The sequence below is a fragment of the Scyliorhinus canicula genome, chromosome 11, assembly GCF_902713615.1.
Source record: "Scyliorhinus canicula chromosome 11, sScyCan1.1, whole genome shotgun sequence".
In the NCBI taxonomy this organism is placed as follows: Eukaryota; Metazoa; Chordata; class Chondrichthyes; order Carcharhiniformes; family Scyliorhinidae; genus Scyliorhinus; species Scyliorhinus canicula.
The window spans coordinates 142,815,948-142,835,068 of NC_052156.1; the positions used below are offsets into that span (position 1 = coordinate 142,815,948).

Consider the following 19,121-nt stretch of genomic DNA (forward strand, 5'->3'; position numbering starts at 1 on the left):
AATATCTGGTCTGAGAGAAACATGAGAGGATACAGGGAAAGATCCCACGAAGGGTTAACAGCAGCTGCAAAGAGCAAGATTGTAAAATGCAGATAGCCTTAGTCAAGCAGGCATAGCAAACACACAGGATTTTTGTATGAAGCTAAAAACAATGGTTCACATTTTCATTGAAATTAACTATCTTAGTAAGCATCTGGAAAAGCATGGATGAGGGTTTCAGTTGAGCTAGGTGATAAATGTAAACCTTTCAAGTTAGAACCAAGTAGAATTTTAGCATTACGCTAAAAGCAATGATTCACCCTTCATTGAAGTAAAATCAGCAGATAGAAAAGAATGACTAGGGGGGCAAATATATAGGTGTGAAATTCTGCTAACATCAGGTAAATTAAAAGAAAATTGGAGACTATCAGTCTACGAGAAACATAATTTAAAGCTAAAATCAAAGTCAAAATTATGAGCTGGAGACACAATTGGAAAATAAAACTATAGAAATGACAGGAACCAAGATTCACACCCCTTTTGAAATCAAAGCATTCTGAACATCACAAAGGACAATGTAATCAGATGAGGGCTGAGGCCATGCCCAAAATGAATACTTAGTCGTGTTAGAAACATTTAGATTAAAGGTACCTTTTTCAATCCAAGTGAAATAAAAGTTACTTTACAATAAAGTCATAAAAACTTAATAACTGTTAGAAAGATAATATAAACCCAGAGACCAGAGCTACCAGAACTCAGAGAGGCAGAGAAGGAACAAACAGCTCAGAGTCAGCTTACAGTCAGCTCGGTCATGGGAAAGGGACAGAGCCAAGTAGCCGAGCTAAAACATACATCTTAGTAAGACCAGAATTTAAAGAGAAGGCAGAGTCAGCTCAGAGACAGCCAGCAGAGCCAGCTCTCATAGCTCAGTACATGGGATCGACAAGACATAGCAACCGAGCTAACTAGCGAATACATCTAAAGAAGACCAGACTTTAAAGAAGATTGATTGTCAAGGTGGGCCTGAAGGTCCCTTCAACCAACCAGAAGGATCCAGAAGCAAGATCTTTTTACCTTTCTGTAAAGACAGTATTTAAAAGAAAAAATATATACTAACAAAATAACTTAAAAGTTTTAACCTGAAACAGGAGTTATTCCTAAGTCTACTTTACTTACTTAGCAATGTGGGACCCAGGATCGATGCTACTAAGTGGTAAGTAGATGAAATCTTCTGTGAAGGTATGGGTTATACCGGGGGATAACTTGAAAACATAGTTTGACCTGAATAGCACCCACCGAAGCCTACATAGGAGTATGGGAGTGAGAATCCCTGTTCACCATTTCGAATGTCGGCCCTTTTTGGTATAGGGGGACTTCTAAGAATAGTGGTGAGTTTTCAACAACACACAAAGGACAATTATGAAGTCCTAAATAACAATGCACGATGCTGCGTTTACTCACTTAAATGGAAAACTGACAGCCGATTACTGGGATCATTGACAACAGTTAGTTATATTTTACACGCAGGATCAGGTACCGATAAAAGCAAAGTTTCCCGGTGAATGAGCTGGGACGGCAGGCAAATTTAGGGGGTTGCGAAGGATAGGTTTAGGTATTTGGGGATTCAGTTAGCGAGCGAATGGACGGGGCTCCATAGGTGGAATTTAACAAAGCTGGTGGAGGAAGCCAGGGAGGATCTTAAGAGGTGGGATACACCGCAGTGGACGTTGGTGGGGAGGGTCCAAGTGATGAAAGTGAATGTTCTGCCGAGGTTCTTGTTTATTTTACAGGCTCTCCCGATCTTTTTTCTCGGAAAGTGCCATTTAGGACTTTGTATGGGCTGGAAAGGTGCTGGGGGTTGGGAGGACCCGCTACAGAGGCTTGGGGGGGGGGGGGGGGGGGGGGGGGGGTGTAGTATAATTAGGAAGTGGAGGGAAGTGGGGTTGCCGAAGGTGAGGGATCTGTATTTGGAGGAAGGGTCCGCCAGTCAGGAGGAGCTAAGGGAGAGGGTAGAGCTGCCGAGGGGATGTGAGATTAGGTATCTGCAGGTTAGGGAGTTGCGCGAAAGGTCTGGAGCAGGTTCCCTAGGTTGCCGGGGTGCACCCTCCTGGAGCGACTCCTGCTTCTCGATGTGGAAGGGGAGGGAAGAATTGGGGATACATACACAAGTGGCTGGGGGAGCAGGCAGGCGAGTGGGTGGTGAAGGTCAAGGAGAAATGGGAAGGGGAGATCAATTGGGGAATATGGAGTGAGGCGCATAGGGTAAACGGGACTTCCTCCTGTGTAAGGATGAGCCTTATACAGTTTAAGGTGGAGCACAGGTGCATATGACTCGGGTGAGAATGAGTGGGTTCTTTCAGGGGGTAGCAGATCAGTGTGAGAGATGTGGGCGGGGGTCAGCGAATTACTCACAAATGTTTTGGGGTTGTGAAAAATTGGGAAGATTGGGAAAGATTGTGGGCGGGAGTGCTCGCTGTCTTAGCCAGGATAGTGGAGGAGGAGGTGGACCCGACGAACCCTTTGGTGGCGCGATTTGGGGTTTCAGAGAAGCTGGAGCTCATAGAGAGGAGGAAGGCCCAAGTCGTGGCCTTCACCTCTCTGATTGCACAGCGGCGAATTTTACTGAAGTGGCGGTCGGCATCGCCACCAGAGGTAGCGGCTTGGTTGGGCGACCTATACAACTTCCTGTGGTTGGAGAAGAAAATTTGTACAGACTGTACAGTTGATTGCTGGGAATTTTATTTCCCAGAGTGTTTATGTGTTGTAACCTGTTTGGATACATATTGGTAATAAAATAATATTTTTTTAAAAGGATCAGATACCAATTAAGTATAAAATTAAGCAATTTATCAATACTACGCCATACATTTCTTATCCACCGTGCAGCAAGTACTCGCCTTTTGTTAACACCTCTGAAATTCAAGAGCTGAAACTGAGAAACAAACTTAAAAGGAAAGCACATACCATAAAAACATCGTCAAGAGCACTTAGTTATTACAGATAAGGGTATGGTATATCTTGATTGCCTGCAATAGATTCACCACCTCAGTATTAGTGTGGCAGACTAAATGCTTGACCGTACACAAAAAAGCTACTTGTTGCTCCTCCTGTGACCCTAGTCTTCCTCATATAATTTAATCATTTTCTGCAAATATATTAGATCACCCCTTAGATGTCTCCTTTCATGGTTGAGAAGTCCAAATTTATTCAATCTTTCTTCATAATCCAGGCCTTGACAGAATCAGTCTGGTGATTTTGCAATGCATTCCTCCAATGCATGAATGTCTCCCTTGTTTCTCAAATGCCAGTACTAAACACAGTCAGATTATATAGTCTCATCAGAGCACTGTACAGTTTGATTATGATGTCCTCACTTGCATTACATTTTTTGGGATAATTCAATGTTTTTATTGATCGTTTCTCTGTATTAGTAGAACGTGATAAAACTACTAAGTCTCTTACTCAAGATTAAAATTGAAAGATCCCAACTTGAACAAAATCCAGGGAGTCTCGTCCATTTTTCTGCATGTGGTATCGCACATCGCTCTGCACAAAATGTCACATGACAATGTCCTATTTACATATTTTATCTAACTTTACAGAGTCATAGAATGGTACAGCACAGGAAGAGGCCACTTGATCCACTGTGCCTGTGGTAGCTGCTCGACAAACCTTCTTGTAGGTTCTTTCCCCATGGCCTTGTAAACTTTTCCCTGCAGCAATTGGCGAAAGAAGCAACAGTGACAGGAGGAAAAACTTATTTCTGCAGCGAGTCATTAGGGTCTGGAATGCACTGCCCCAGTGTGTGATGGAGGAAGGTTCAATCCTAGCTTTCAAGGGAGATACAGATCATTATCTGAAGACAAAAAATTTGAAGGGCTCAGGTGAAAGGTAAGGTATTGGCATTAGGTGCACTGTTGCTGCAAGTTGAATGCCCACTTTCTGTGCTGTCACCATTCTATGCCTCTAATTATTTACCTAATTCTCTTTTGAAGTTACCAAATCTGTTTCCACTACCCTTTTCAGGCAGTATAATTCAAATCATAACTCTAGCCATCACAGAAACAGTTTCATCGTATTTACTCTCATCAAAACACTTCATGATTTTGACACCCGTAGTGGCGTGGGGTCACATTTTAAGACAAAAAAATTTGACCAACCCAAGACATAGTGGTCTGCTGGACTGCTTCTTCATAAATGCCTTGAATGTTTGCACAGCTCTCTCCACTAACCTGTTTGAGGCAGGGTGATAAGGGGCTGTTCTGATATGGTGAATACCATTCGCTCTGACAAAACGCCGAAAGTCCTCACCAGTGATAAGTACCGTTGCCAGACACCATTACCTGGGGGAGGTCATGCGTGGCAAACGTCCGCCGCAAGACCTCTGCTGTGGCCGCTGAGGTCTATGTTCCCATTTCCGAGTGGGCCAAAACCAGGAACATCTTGCCAGGAAGGGACCAGCAAAGTCCACATGTCCCCTCATGCATGGGCATCCAGGCCACTCCCAAGGATGGAGGTTGGCTGATGGGGACAGTCTCTGCTGAGTCTGGCAAGGGTGCACAGACACACCATATTTTCAATGTCCTTGTCTTTGCCAGGCCCCCAAATGTAATTATGAGTGGGCATTTGCATTTTTGTCTGGCCCAGATGGGCACTATTATATTTTTGCAACAATGTCGCTCGGTCTGGGGTGCCACTACCACTCGGGATCCCCAGAGTGTGACTCCATCCTCACAACTGAGTTCATCCTTACAAGTAAGATACACAGTCTTAATTGGTCAAATTTATCGTGGTGCCACCCGGTTAAGATCATACGTTTCACTTTGGACAGGGCTGAGTCCAATTATTTATGTGGCCGGCTGAAACTGACAGGGTGTCCAAGCAGTTAAAGATGATTTTTTTTGGGAGGTACCGGCGTGGGTGCCAGGTTCTTTGAAAGTGGGCGCAAACTCAAATGCATCAGCATTCAAAATCGGTGTACCTGCCCAACACTGAAAGACGTACTTTTATGCGGCCAGCAACAAGTTGTACTCCGGCAAAGGTGATTGGTGGTATCGGCTTAGCTTCACGAAGGAGCTCCAACAGGGGCCTGTGGATCAATATTATTGTGAAACGCTACCCGCAAACATCCTGCCAAATTTCTTGACACTGCAGATTACGGCAAGGCCTTTCTCCTAATTTTGCACGTATTTACGCTCAGATAGGATGGAGGTGTGGGCTTAAGTAGAGTGCTCTTTTCAAGGGCTGGTGCTTGATGGGCTGAATGGCCTCCTTCTGCACTGTAAATTCTATGATTCTAATCCCATAGGCGATGAATCGCATGGGTTTTCTCGGGTCAAAATGAACCAGTAGACTCGATGACTAAGAACTGCTTAACGTTTTGGAAGGCTTGCTCCTGTGGTTCCTTTTAATGCCAACGCTGGGGTTTTCTCAAGAGCATGCGCAGTGGCATCAATGCCATTGCTAGGTTGGGAATAAAACAAACATAATAGTTTACCGTCCTTAAGGACGTTCATTCTGCCATGTTATTAGGTGTCGGGACTTTTCTTATGGCTATCACCTGGTCTTCAAGTTGGTGCAGGCCTTTTTGAGTCTATTTTGAACCGTAGTAAGTGACTTCACAAGCTCAAAGTGCACATTTTGCATTTGCGTTGGACTCCTACATTTCTGAATCTTCTCAACACCTCTTCTAAGTTTGTCAGGAGTTCATGTGATGTCATCCAGGTAGTCGACAACCTTTGGAATTGTTTTTTTATTCATTTTTACAAGATGTGAGCTTCGCTGACTAAGCCATCATTTGTTGCCCACCCCTAATTGCCATTTACAAAAGTGGTGATGAGCTGCCTTCTTGAACCGCTGTAGTCCATGTGGTATAGGTACACCCACTATGCTATTAGGGAGGAAGTTCCAGGGTTTTGACCCAGCGACACTGAAGGAACGGTGATATATTTCCATGTCAGGCTTGGAAGCAATTCTCCATTGTGCACTGGAATATCTCAGGCCGAGGAGAAGCAAAAAGGTAAATTGGGTGTATTGAAACAGGCGTTTAGGAGTGTTAATCCCGCAAATCTTCAGGAATCTTCATTTAGCTCTAGCTGCAAGTAAACATGCCAGAGGTCGGGTTTGGTGTATGTGAACCCTCCCCCGCCCATCCTGCCAACTTTGCATAAACGGGTATTTATCTACTTGGGCTGCCTGGTTGATTGCAAACGTGTCGTCCCCGCATATCCTAACGGAATGATCCAGCTTTAATACAGGGACTATGGGGGCTACCCATTCTGAAAACTGCTGGGGCCTGATAATTCCCAGTTCTTCCAGAATATGTTCGACTTCCACTTTTTGGTGCAAAGTGCAAATCTTGCTCTGAAAAACCTTGGTGTTGTCCAAAGATGTGCAGGTTAGGTGGATTGGCCATGATAAATTGCCCTTAGTGTCCAAAATTGCCCTTAGTGTTGGGTGGGGTTACTGAGTTATGGGGATAGGGTGGAGGTGTTAACCTTGGATAGGGTGCTCTTTCCAGGAGCTGGTGCAGACTCGATGGGCCGAATGGCCTCCTTCTGCACTGTAAATTCTATGTAAAAAGTTGAGTCTGGATGGACATAAATATTGGCTTTTACTCGCTTTATTCAACCCAACTCATTCTGGAACAGATCCTTGTAGATGTAGAAGGCATCCTGAAAGACGCTGAAATTTAAACATTTTTCAACTATTTCAACTTGATTTGGCGCAACTAAACCCACCCCATCATTTAGTCAATGTCCCTCGACAATGATCATGGGTAACTGGGCATCTTGTTGCTGATACGTCATGGTTGTTCAAAGTTTTTAAGAGTCACCCCCGTATATGTCACCAACTTGGCTGTTGTCTCACTCAAGTCTAAAGGCTATGTGGTATAGGTACACCCACTGTGCTATTAGGGAGGAAAATCCAGGGTTTGACTCAGCGACACTGAAGGGACGGTGACATATTTCCAAGTCAGGCTCTAAGATAGTTAAACATTTGTTTACCCACAACTATGGCCGAAGCCCCAGTGTCGACCACCATCTTGAGTGGTCTTCCATTTACTGTGAGGACTATGTCAATTGGGGCTGTTTGGCTCAGTCATGTATGTTTCAGGTTCTTCATCTGAATTCCTCGCCACTTTGTTCACTGGAGCTAGTTTGCTGCTTTTTTTGAATTGGCACGTTCTGATGGGTGCAGCAATGTATCTGAATATGGCCCTCCCCATTGCACCCAAAACAAATAAACTCTCGGAAGTGGCATGATTCCTGGGAGTGATCTCCCCTTAACTGGTAACAGTCATCTTGATTCCTGGGCTCAAATTTTTTTAAAATAAAAGCAAATTACTGCGGATGCTGGAATCTGAAACCAAAGAGAAAATGCTGGAAAATCTCAGCAGATCTGTCAGCACCTGTAGGGAGCGAAAAGAGCTAATGTTTCGAGTCCAGATGACCCTTTGTCAAACCCCAAGTTTTTTTCCTGCCCACTGACTTCAGCCCTGTTCCTGGGATCGTGGCTAAACTTCCTCTGTGCTTGTTGACCTGTCTGCACACCTTGCAGCCATACCACCCTACAAGTGGTTCAGCTCACTCTCTTGCATGCTTTGAAGCTCTGATGCACCCCTCTCAGTACATTTGGTTGCCTGGGCGATCTCAATCGCCCTGTCCAGGTTAATCTAGGTTTCAGCCAGAAACTTTCTTTGCACTTATTTGTTAATACCGCATACTAAAACGATCACACAGAATGCCACCAAGTGCTGCACTGATCTCACATTGTTCGCCATTTACCAGTCTGGCAATGAAGGTGGAGATAATTTCTCCTGGATCCCTGACAACCGTAATTGAACAGATGATTGAGGGTCATGGGTGGAAATGCTCCCTGACCAGCTTCCCTGACCAGCTTCACCAACTGGTTAAATAACTTCATGTCAGTAGTCTCCAGATACGTCAAATTTCATATAAGGTTGTAGGTTATTGACCCACAAACTGTTAATAGGATAACTTTGTTTATCCTCCCGTTATCTCATTTGCCGTGAAGTAGTAATGGAGCCGCTCAATATATGCCCAAATGGGCATTAGCGAGCCCAATTTCACACACAAGAAGTTTAGAATGCCTTTCCTAAACGTCACGGCGTAGACAAGTGAAGGCACAGACACTAGCACTGAAGTGAAGAAAACTGGAGTTGTGTAAAGGCTGGAACTGGAAGAGCGCAGAGATCAGAGTTCTAGGGCTGAAAAGGATTGCAGGGATAGGACGGATGTAGCCATAGAAAGAGTTGAAAACAAGGATAAGAACATTAATATAGACACCTTGCTGGACTAGGGATTAATGTAGGTCAGTAAGCACAAGGACAAAGTATGAACTGGAACAGGTGCCAGTTAAGTGAGGTGCTGAATGAGTTCATGTTCATGCAAGAAGGTGGGAAACCAGTAAGAAAAACAATGAAATAGTCAAACGTAGGAGGTAAAAGGCATGGATGAGGATTTCAGCGGCATACACCTTGAGACAGCGCAAAGACAGCTGATGTTGTGCTAGCAGCCGTCTTGTTGATGGGAGAGGATTTGCGATTGTAAGTGCAACGCAGGCTCAAACTGGCGGGTGTGAACAATCTGAATCAGCCTTGGACAACGACCAGGGGAAGAGAAAACACAAAAGTAATTGGCTAAGGAACGGAATTTATGGTGAAGATCAAAGACAATGGTTTCAATCTTCCCAAAAGACTTTAATATAACCTAACCAATTGTGGATTCAACGCTATCAACACAGCGTCTTATGAAAAATATTCAGTCCATTTCTCAAAAGTAATTAAGTAAATTTCCAGAATATCTAGCAATCCTCCCTAATCCTCTTAGCACCGCTGCAATTATTCTCCAAAGTTGCAGTAACTCTGAAGCAATTATTCTTCATGGCAGTTGCTGTTTCATGGTCCCAACTGCACAAATCTTTTCTTACTTGAACAAATAGGACGAGGATATAATTCTGTAGTTTGTAGAAATATACTGTTTAGAAAAGTGCCAAAGGTGCCAGGATTTGCAAGAAAGAACTTATGTTGCCAAGCTAGCACTGTATTAATGGATGCACGTCAACTGTGCAGTTAGGGCGGCATGTGGCACAGTGGTTAGCACTGCTGTCTTCGACGATGAGGGCTCGGGTTTGAATCCTGGCCCTGGGTCACTGTCCGCGTGGGGTTTGCACATTCTCCCCGTTTCTGCGTCTCTTTCACCCCCACAACCCAAAGATGTGCAAATTAGGTGGATTTACCATGTTAAATTGCTCTTTAATTGGAACAGTCAGCTATTGATGTGAAGTTTTCTCAACGCAAGGGAATGTACTTCGCTCAGCAGCAGCAACCTTCCATCTAACATAGCCAGTTCAAACCAGTCACTTTTTTTTTTAAACTGTACCGTTAGTTTCACTAAGGATATTTTAAGACTTTGAAATAATACTTTAAGAAATTAAAATAGTAGTGGTGCATGTTTAAGAAAGTTACAATAACTATTAAGCGGCTAGCTACATACCAGTTCTTGGAACCTCAGGAATCCCGGCAGCAGGTTTGAATCCATTTCCCTCAACTCTTCTGCTTTATCCAATACCTTGAATTAAAGATATTTAATTATTTCATATAGCACTTACAAAAGACAGTTCTCTTCATCACTAATAATCCCCTAAATGCATCTTCCACCCTGCCAAAGTATGCAGTTGCCTGCAGGCCCGTTTCCTCTCACTCGAGTTTTGGTGGAGCTGCCAGTTCAGGAATGCCTTGCGTCTGCAGTCATGAGATATGAAAGCAAGGGACACCCAAAGGAAGACAGCAATTATGAAACTCCTCAATGATTTAGTAATTAGCTGAGCCATACAAATGAGGAAAGTTCCCAATTCAGTTTCTCGTATCTGTACTGAGTTAGCTCTCTCAGATAGTAGCAGTACCTTCATTGGCTTAGGCAAGAATGATTAGGCGGGAAGAAAAAGTAAATCCAAAGCTTTTACTCATCATTCATATTTCAGATCCGTCTTATAATTAAATGCGTGGACATTGAGCGAGATAAAATTTAAACCTGGCTGCGATTAACTCCACGATATAAATCACCAGCAATATTAGGAAAACACAAGAAATGTACACAGACCATGCTGATAGAGGGGGGAAATGGGTGGAAAAGGAACACTTTTTTTCATGATTTAGTAGGTTTAATTCACAACCAAACCAACCTCAGAACAGTACAGTGCAGAAGCAGGTCATTCAGTCCAATGTGCCTGTGCCAATTCTTTGGAAGAGTTTCCAATTAATCCCACTCTATTGCTCTTTCCCCACAAACCCGAGATGCCAATTTCCAAAAAAGCCAGTATAAAATCATAATCATTTACTTACAATGTTGACAGTTTGATTGTTCAAATTCTGCTCATGGACCACTTGTTTAAACAGTAGAACAAACTCATTGAATGTGTGACACTGTAAATAGGAAGAATATTCATTCTCGGCAGACAGCGAATGGCCCTGCAGCTGATTAAGTATTTGTTCAAAAAGCATCCTCGAGGAAAAGCATTCCACACAGTTCACAATTACATGAGGAAACTGCAAAGAGACAAAGACTGTATATTAATCACAATACCAGCAGAACATATAAAACTACATGCATCATCCTATATATCATCATGATACAGCAGAATGTACCACACTTCAGCTACGAATAGACTAATAATACTGCTTTCAACTCTTTGCTCGGATTTCCCTTTACTTGCCGTTACAAGTTCACCCTTAGCCCTAACTGAACTTCCTGGGTCAGGGGTCATTATGGCACCACTGCATTTAGTAAGTAAGCAATCTGGGCATAAGGAAGGGAAAGGGCTGATATGAAGCCCTTTCCTCCATTTACAATATTTGGGTCCACTGTCATTGCTAATCCAAGTCTAACACCACCTTTCAACTGGCAGACCCAGGTGAGGTTGGTGAAATGGTAATAGGCTGGGAAACTAGGCATCATGCTCCCCACCCTATCACCTGCATTAGCAATGCAGTAGCCAGCAGCTATTCTGGGCAACTATCTGTTGGTTCAGACAAAGAGTATGAGCCTTTCTACTGAGTTTATCCACTGACACACTCATTTAAGAGCAGAATAGTGAAGGAAATTCCAATCTTGTGTATAATGCTTAATGATCCGTCCCTCTTGATTTCCAGAAGTAAAACATCTGCAGCTAGACCACCAACCAGTCACTGTGATGTTCTCTGTTGGGTCTATCAGGATGCTTTGAGAACATAATGTTAACAAAGAACATCAAGCCGAGTTATTGAACAAAGCTGATTTATTTACACCATTAAATTAAAGATTCTAACCAGTCAACAAGGAATACGTTATTAAATAAAACAGTATGATATCTCTTACAACAAAACTGTGCTAGAACAGGCGCCGTAGTGTGGTGACTAGGGGATTTTCACAATAACACCATTGCAGTGTTAATGTAAGCCTACTTGTGACACTATAATAAAGATGATTAGTATTAATTGGTTCTATTCAAATGGATTGATTGTTGTGGATTGCCCAGATGAAGCCAGACCTCCTGGCACCTAGATTTTTCGCCACTACCAAATTGGATATACGGTTACGTACGGACAATGCACCCCTGGGGGTAGGTTCCAGGTCCTACAGAGTTGCAATTGGCGACTCCATTGGGTGTTATGACCCCTGCCCCGAGACTTCATTGGCCAAGGGCCAGAGAAGCTTCTGGAAGCGTACGAAGAGGAAGAGGCATCCAGAGACCCTCCCCAGCGAAGACTTGATGGATCGGTAGACTCGATGCAGAGGCACGGAGAAGACTCAATGGTGGACCAGAGGACAGAAGGAAGCAGCATGCGAGACCCACCTTCGCAGATGAAGGTCCTGAAACGATCGAGGCTCAAGGGGATTGGACCCACAGCTCAATCCATCAATCCAGTTCATCGGCACGGGTAGTTATTAAGAATCTTAGGCAGATTCTAGTTGGGATAATTTGGGGGGAATAACTGTTTTATTGTGTTTGAAAATAAACTTGGATTGAATTGTCAACTTGTATCTATCCTTTGTTCATCTTCAAATGGTATGTTGGCCTTCATTGCGAGAGGATTCGAGTACAGACGCAGGGATGTCTTGCTGCAATTATACAGGACCTTGGTGATGAATACTCACCTGGAATATTGTGTGCAGTTCTGGTCTTCTTATCCGAGGAAGGATGTTCTAGCTATAGAGGGAGTGCAGAGAAGGTTTACCAGATTCCTGGGATGGCAGGACTGACAAAAGATTGTATTCGCTGGAGTTCAGAAGAATGAGGGGGATCTCATAGAAACCTATAAAATTCTAACAGGCCTGGATAGGGTAGATGCAGGAAGGATGTTTCCGATGGTGGGTGTGTCCAGAACTAGGGGCACAGTCTGAGGATACAGGGTGAGGATAAATTTCTTCACCCAGAGAGTGGTGAACCTGTGGAATTCGTTACCACAGGAAGTAATCGAGTCCAAAACATTGTATGATTTCAAGAAGCAGTTAGATATAGAACTTAAGGCGGAGGGGATCAAAGGATATTGGGGGGAAAGTGGGATTAAGCTATTGAGTTGGATGACCAGCCATGATCATAGTGAATGGCGTAGCAGGCTTGAAGGGCCGAATGGCCCCCTCCTGCTCCTATTTTTTTATGTTTCTATCTCGTAAATAAGGGCACCTGGGTAAAATGTTTGAATAATAATCTGGTCGAAGAGTCTGAATTTTACAGACAAACATCTGTGACTCTATTACGATTTTGGCTTTTAAAAAGCAGTTAGATGGGCAGGGTCGGTATAGAGGGATATGGGCCAAATGTGGGCAAGTGGGACTAGCTTAGTGATAGAAACTGAGCAGCATGGACAAGCTGGGCTGTAGGGCCTGTTTCCATGCTGTAAACAACTGTGACTCTAACAGCATATTTGGAAATTTGCCATCTGCTTTGGATTTGTGGTTAATTAACTAAATAAAATTGGCAGAATAATACAAATCTTTTAGGGGTAAATGCTTAAATTATTAAACTTTTAATTATGCACTTGTCTCCCTTGGGTATTCTTGCAAGGCCCACTTAAAAGAAATGTCCGGTTTTCGGATAGCTGGATTTCAGATACTGTACCTGTACTACCAAAATGGCCAATGGTCAGATGTCTGCTCCAGGAAAGCAGTAACTTTATTTTAACTACCACATTTCGAAAACTACTTGAAATCTGTAGCCATATCAAAAATTCCTCATGGTAATTCTTATTTATCAGAAAACTTATATCTTTCTGACCTTAGATTGCAGAGTATAAAAATTGACTTGACCATTTTGCAGTAAATTTCAAAAATCAAATCACATGATATGGTGATGCTCATTTTCCAAATATCTTACATTAACTTTCCTTTACCAGATGAATTACAATTGATGTTGTGATTTCAATAAGTACAACATATTCCAACCTTTAAAGGTAAAAAAAAAGATCAAACTGACTCCAACATCACATTTCCACACTAAAATAGTGGCAGAAGTTTGCAATTGAAGAAAAAATGCTAAATAGGTTATAAAGAAAGATCAAGCAAGCATGCACCACTGGATGTAGCCCAATCTCATTCAATTATTTAGTTTAGTAGTCATCTGTACAGGGTACACAATCATTTTTTATTTCCTGGAAAATACACTTTGAACTCACAACAAATGTCATTTTTAACCTCAACTACTCAATAAATCCCACATATACCTAAGACTTTAATGCTGTTTTGGGCTGGCAGGCTTTGTCGCTCTCTTGCACCAGTTAACAAGAGTCCTAAGGAAATCTGACAAGTGATACTTCTATCATTTCCAACTTCCAACCTTTCTCTAGCCATTGCAATCTTTTGTATCTCTATTTGTCTTGCTCATTCCTCCCAAACTCACAATTACATTATTACTGCGTGCAAATAGAGATTTGATATACTGCCTCATATTCAATTAATTTTTGAGGACCTGGAAAATACTCATGAAAAGCCTTGTCCATGTCATACGTCTTTAGCATTAAGTAATTGCACGTTGTTGGAAATCCCCGATACCTATCTAATAATCTTTATTGTCACAATGAATGAAATGAAAATCGCTTATTGTCACAAGTAGGCTTCAAATGAAGTTATTGTGAAAAGCCCCTAGTCGCCACATTCCAGCGCCTGCTCGGGGCGGCTGGTACAGGAATTAAACCGTGCTGCTGGCCTGCCTTCAAAGCCAGCAATTTAGCCCTGTGCTAAACCAGCCCCAGTAGGCTTACATTAACAGTGCAATGAAGTTACTGTGAAAAGCCCCTAGTCGGCACGTTCCGGCGCCTGTTCGGGTACACTGAGGGAGAATTCAAAATGTTCAAATTACCTAACAGCACATCTTTCGGGACGTGTGGGAGGAAACCGGAGCACCCGGAGGAAACCCACACAGACACGGAGAGAATGTGCAGACTCGCCTGTTTGAGAAATGGAGTTCTCTTTTCATCTTACCTTCAATGTCTTCAACAGTGTTTGTACCACATACGTTTTTCCTGTGGCAGTATGTCCATACACGAAAATAGATGGGTAACTATAATGATGAGACTGGAAGGACAAGAAATATTGCCAAAATTAATAAAACATCGAGAGGTAGAGGTATGTTTTTCTCAAAGTATCTCCAGGTGTTAGCAGTTCAGGAGAGACAGGGAGACAACTGTGACTGTGTGCACCAGCGGAACGTTGATGGCACATGGTCCTCCAGTCGAAAAGTAGAAACTGACAAGAATTCAAGAACTCTGAAAGACTGGTCTTGGCATGACCGGGGGACGGGGGGGGGACTTTAGATTACAGCACAAACTAGAGGACTCTCCACAGAATTGAAATGTGTGGCAATCAGTTGCATTAAGACAATCGTAAGGCATATCCTTTTGGTGCTTACTTAGTAAGAATCAAGACTCTAATGTTTAGACCATGCTACTTTTCTTAAAAACAGTAAAAGTCTTAAAGTTTGAAATCTTGTGCAATTCCCAAATACCATAGAATCTCTACAGCGGAGGCGGCCATTTGGCCCCATCAAGTCCCTGCTAACTAGGGAGTTACTTAATGGGAGTGGTGTACTGCAGCTCAGTAAAAGTCGTTTTTTAGAAAATAAGCTTAGAGTCTGTTTGATTTTGTTAAATGTAAGTTTTAGTATGTCTTGGATTGCCTCGCTTTTATTTGCTTTTGGGTGTGGTCACATTCAATGAAGATGGCGTTTTTGGGAGGGGGAGGGAGGTAGTTTGCTGGTTTTCCTTTGTCCAGTCTTCGGACTTGGCTTGGTGGCCATCTTGGGTGGATCTTTCTGCTTTACCTTTTCACTGTCCCTTGGTTGATCTCTCTTGGTTGTGTTCTTATTGCCTTCGATTAGATTGGAGGTTCTCTGCTACAGATTTAAGAGGTGATGGAAGACCTTCAATTAATTTGGTCACCTGGAACGTTAAAGGTTTGAAGGACCTAGCGAAGCGGTCGAGGGCATTTGCCCATCTCAAGAAACTCTGATGTTGCATTATTGTTGGAGATCCATTTGCATGTCAAGGATCAGATGAGGCTGCGCATAGGATAGGTTGGGCAGGTTTTTCATTCCAGTTAAGATAGTAGGGCCAGGGGTACAACGATTCAATTTTCCCCCTCGCAGATTGTATCTGACCTCAATGGTCGATGTGTTATTGTTTGTGGCTCCCTGTTGAACACCTTGGTTGTCATGGTCAACATTTATGCCCCCAACTGGAATGATACTAATTTTAGTAACTCCCTGCTGGCCTCCCTCCACAACCTCGACACACTTCAGCTTATTTTAGATGGGGACATGAACTGTGTTTTTGGCCAGATTGGATCGTTCCAAACCTAAATCTCTTTTTCCATCTTGGATGGCCAAGGGCGGGGAGATCCTTAGTACTCGTTGCACCTGAACGGTAGAGCCTTTGATTCCCTCCCCCACCGTGCCCCCCGCCTCCCCGCTGGCGTTGCCCAACCTCTGTGGGTACTATTGGGCTGCCAACGCAGCGATGGTGCGTAAGTGGGTAATGGACGAGGAGGGGGCAGCATGGAAGAGGATGGAGGCGGCGTCTTGTGTGGGCACGAGCTTGGAGGCGCTAGTAACGGCGCCGTTGCCGCTCCCTTCAAAGAGGTATACCACGAGCCCGGTGGTGGCGGCTACCCTCAAAATTTGGGGGCAATGGAGACGGCACAGGGGAGAAATGGGGGGCTCGATGGAGGCCCCGATACGGGGGAACCACCGGTTTGTCCCAGGGAGCATTGATGGCGGATTTCTGGGCTGGCACAGGGCAGGGGTTAGGAGGTTGAGGGACCTGTTTGTGGAGGGGAGGTTCGCGAGCTTGGGGGAGTTAGAGGGGAAGTTTGGGCTCCCCCCGGGGAACATGTTTCGGTACATGAAGGTTAGGGCGTTTGCCAGGCGGCAGATGGAGGGGTTCCCCTTGTTGCCCCCACGTGGGGTACGGGACAGGGTGCTCTCGGGGGTGCGGGTTGGAGGAGGGAGGATTTCGGACATATACCGGGTAATGCAGGAGGTAGACGAGGCCTCAGTGGAGGAACTGAAGGGTAAATGGGAAGAGCGGCTGGGTGAGGAGATTGAGGAGGGGACGTGGGCGGATGCCCTGGAGAGAGTGAATTCCTCCTTTTACTGTGCCAGGATTAGCCTCATACAATTCAAGGTGCTGCATAGGGCCCACATGACTGGGTCGAGGATGAGTAGGTTTTTCGGGGGCGAGGACAGGTGTGCTAGGTGCTCGGGGAGCCCAGCGAACCACACCCATATGTTTTGGGCGTGCCCAGCGTTGGCGGAGTTTTGGAAGGGGGTAGCAACGACGGTGTCGAGGGTGGTGGGATCCAGGGTCGAGCCAGGCTGGGGACTCGCAATTTTTGGGGTTGCAGTGGAGCCGGGAGTGCAGGAGGCGATAAGAGGCCGGTGTTCTGGCCTTTGCGTCCCTAGTAGCCCGGCGGAGGATCTTGCTCCAATGGAAGGATGCGAGGCCCCCAAGCGTGGAGGCCTGGATCAATGATATGGCGGGGTTCATTAAATTGGAGAGGGTGAAATTTGCCCTGAGAGGATCAGTACAAGGGTTTTTCAGGCGGTGGCAGCCTTTCCTGGATTTCCTGGCGGAACGGTAGGGAAATAGGCCAACAGCAGCAGCGGGGGGGGGGGGGGGGGGGGGTTTGGATTGGGGGGAGGGAGAACTGTGTACATGGGTCTGTGGGATGTGGCGGGTGCTATCTCTTTCCCTTTTGTTGTTTGGGTGCTCTTTTGTTTTTTTTCTTTTTCCTTTTGTTTGAAGTTGCTCTTGAAGTTGGGGGGGTATTGTTCTTGGGGTGTTACCGCGGTTGTTTGTTAATAGAGTTGAGATGTTTATATTTTGTAAAAATTTCAATAAAAATTTTTTTTTTTTTTTTAAATGTTGATGATCGATGTGATTGCTGTTCTCTTTGACTGGCTAGCCACACTCATGTGTTCTGATCCTGCACCAACTTATGTTGCCTTCTGGGCTTCATTCTTTAATACCATGTCAAAGATACTCCATGTGAATTTATACCTATGTTCGCTGGTGGCATATTTTGGGTGTCGGATTCGCTGGTGATTCAGTCTGGGGTAGAAGCCTTTGCCTCGCTGATAGTCCAGAGGCAAATATTGCATGGTTGGGTGTCTCCCACTCCGTCCAGTACCTCTGCTTGGTTGTGTGTCTTAATGTCATTCATACACTTGGCAAAAGTCAAATTCAAATTCACCATCAGTGGATCGATGGAGAGGTTCTACCCAAGATGGCAACCATTTATTTCCTTTTTTAAGGATTTAGTCACCGTCAATTGTTAGGGGGTATAGGTTAGTCGTTAGTTTTAGTACTTAAGTTAATTAATTATATGTAGTTTTTTTATTATTTGCTTGTGCTATTTATTTGCATTTTTTGTTCTGGTTTGTGTTGATTATGAAAAGAATTCTAAAAAACATACTAACATTAATTTTTTTTAAACTTCTACATGCCAGCAAACGAGACTATAACCAAGGTCGGTGAAAATAAACACCCTCGTAAAGACGACTAACCACGAGAAGATGTAGTTCATCGTGGTTCCATCACATTGGCCGGATGGCACAAAAATAAAACTGATGGTGATATTTAAGCGCAGAGCTCAATCACAAAGAGAAACTTCAGAAGCCAGTGTCACCAGTGTTCAGGGGATGAAGCTGCTTCCAAAAAATGGTTCAAAGAAGCGGTGAATTTGAGACCAGGAAGAATACACAAAGAAAATATCTGGGATAGGTTCAAATCCCATTTTGTTAGTGATATATCCCATCTTGTGACATCAACATGCAGTTATTCTCGGCGGTCATGCAAGTGCTGTTCAGCTTTTTGGATACTTATATAAATAACCCTCAAGGGCAGTAATCAATAGGATGTTGGAATGTGAAAAAACATTGGGTAACTGCAGAAATATGTATGTAAATGGGTCACAGATGTGTGGAATTACCTTGATCACAACATCATCAAAATATAATTTCCAAAACGTGGAACATCAAACACTGAACAGTTCTGAGGGTGATTACTTGTTGAATGATGAGTGAAGTTACTGGAAAGAACAATGATCATGATGATGAAGGTGAGGAAGATCCATGTAATGCAACCAGGCTATTGGGATAAATTGCTTGGTAATTCAGATAGTTGAACAGAGTGATTTTGAAGGATTTCAATGAGAAGTGTTGTAGATAATTCATTGCAGTTTATAATATCGTGTTTGCATAAAATGTTTATAGTTTGTAATGTTCAAATGTTCAGCGAATTAGTGTTGTTCGTTTTTACTTTCTTCCATTGCAACAGTCTTTGTGCCCAAATCACACATGCATGCCAGCCCTGCAAAAACATTATCTCTAATAGTCAACCTCATGATTATTGGTCTAAAAATTTGCTTTAAAAAATTCAACAAATTATTTTAAAATAAAAATTACCTCTCCTAGTATTGATAGCAGAGTAAAAACCTGAGTTTCCCGACAAATCAGTTTCTCTTTCAGGCAAAGGATTCTGTCTTCTGGATATCTGCAGTAATCAGGGACAGACATCTTTACACACCTTCCGTAACAAAGATCTCCTGCAGGCCAAAAAATAAAAGCCAAGAGTGAAACCTGATTAT

At 43.6% G+C, this 19,121-nt stretch overlaps 1 protein-coding gene across 10 annotated transcripts in view; it reads right to left on the reverse strand.

Moving 5' to 3' along the window:
- orc5 (origin recognition complex, subunit 5) overlaps window positions 1-19,121 on the reverse strand; it is a 132,781-nt gene that overhangs the window by 104,991 nt on the left and 8,669 nt on the right. For all 10 annotated transcript variants that reach the window (XR_005462318.1, XR_005462317.1, XR_005462316.1 and 7 more), the window contains exons 2-5: window positions 18,940-19,079; window positions 14,460-14,552; window positions 10,346-10,549; window positions 9,498-9,572 (exon numbers count right to left, since the gene is read on the reverse strand). Coding sequence is in view for 5 of the 10 variants with exons in the window: in XM_038811592.1 (XP_038667520.1) it covers window positions 9,498-9,572; window positions 10,346-10,549; window positions 14,460-14,552; window positions 18,940-19,050 (483 nt within the window). In the remaining 5 variants the exon portion in view is untranslated. The remainder of the gene's footprint in view (window positions 1-9,497; window positions 9,573-10,345; window positions 10,550-14,459; window positions 14,553-18,939; window positions 19,080-19,121) is intronic.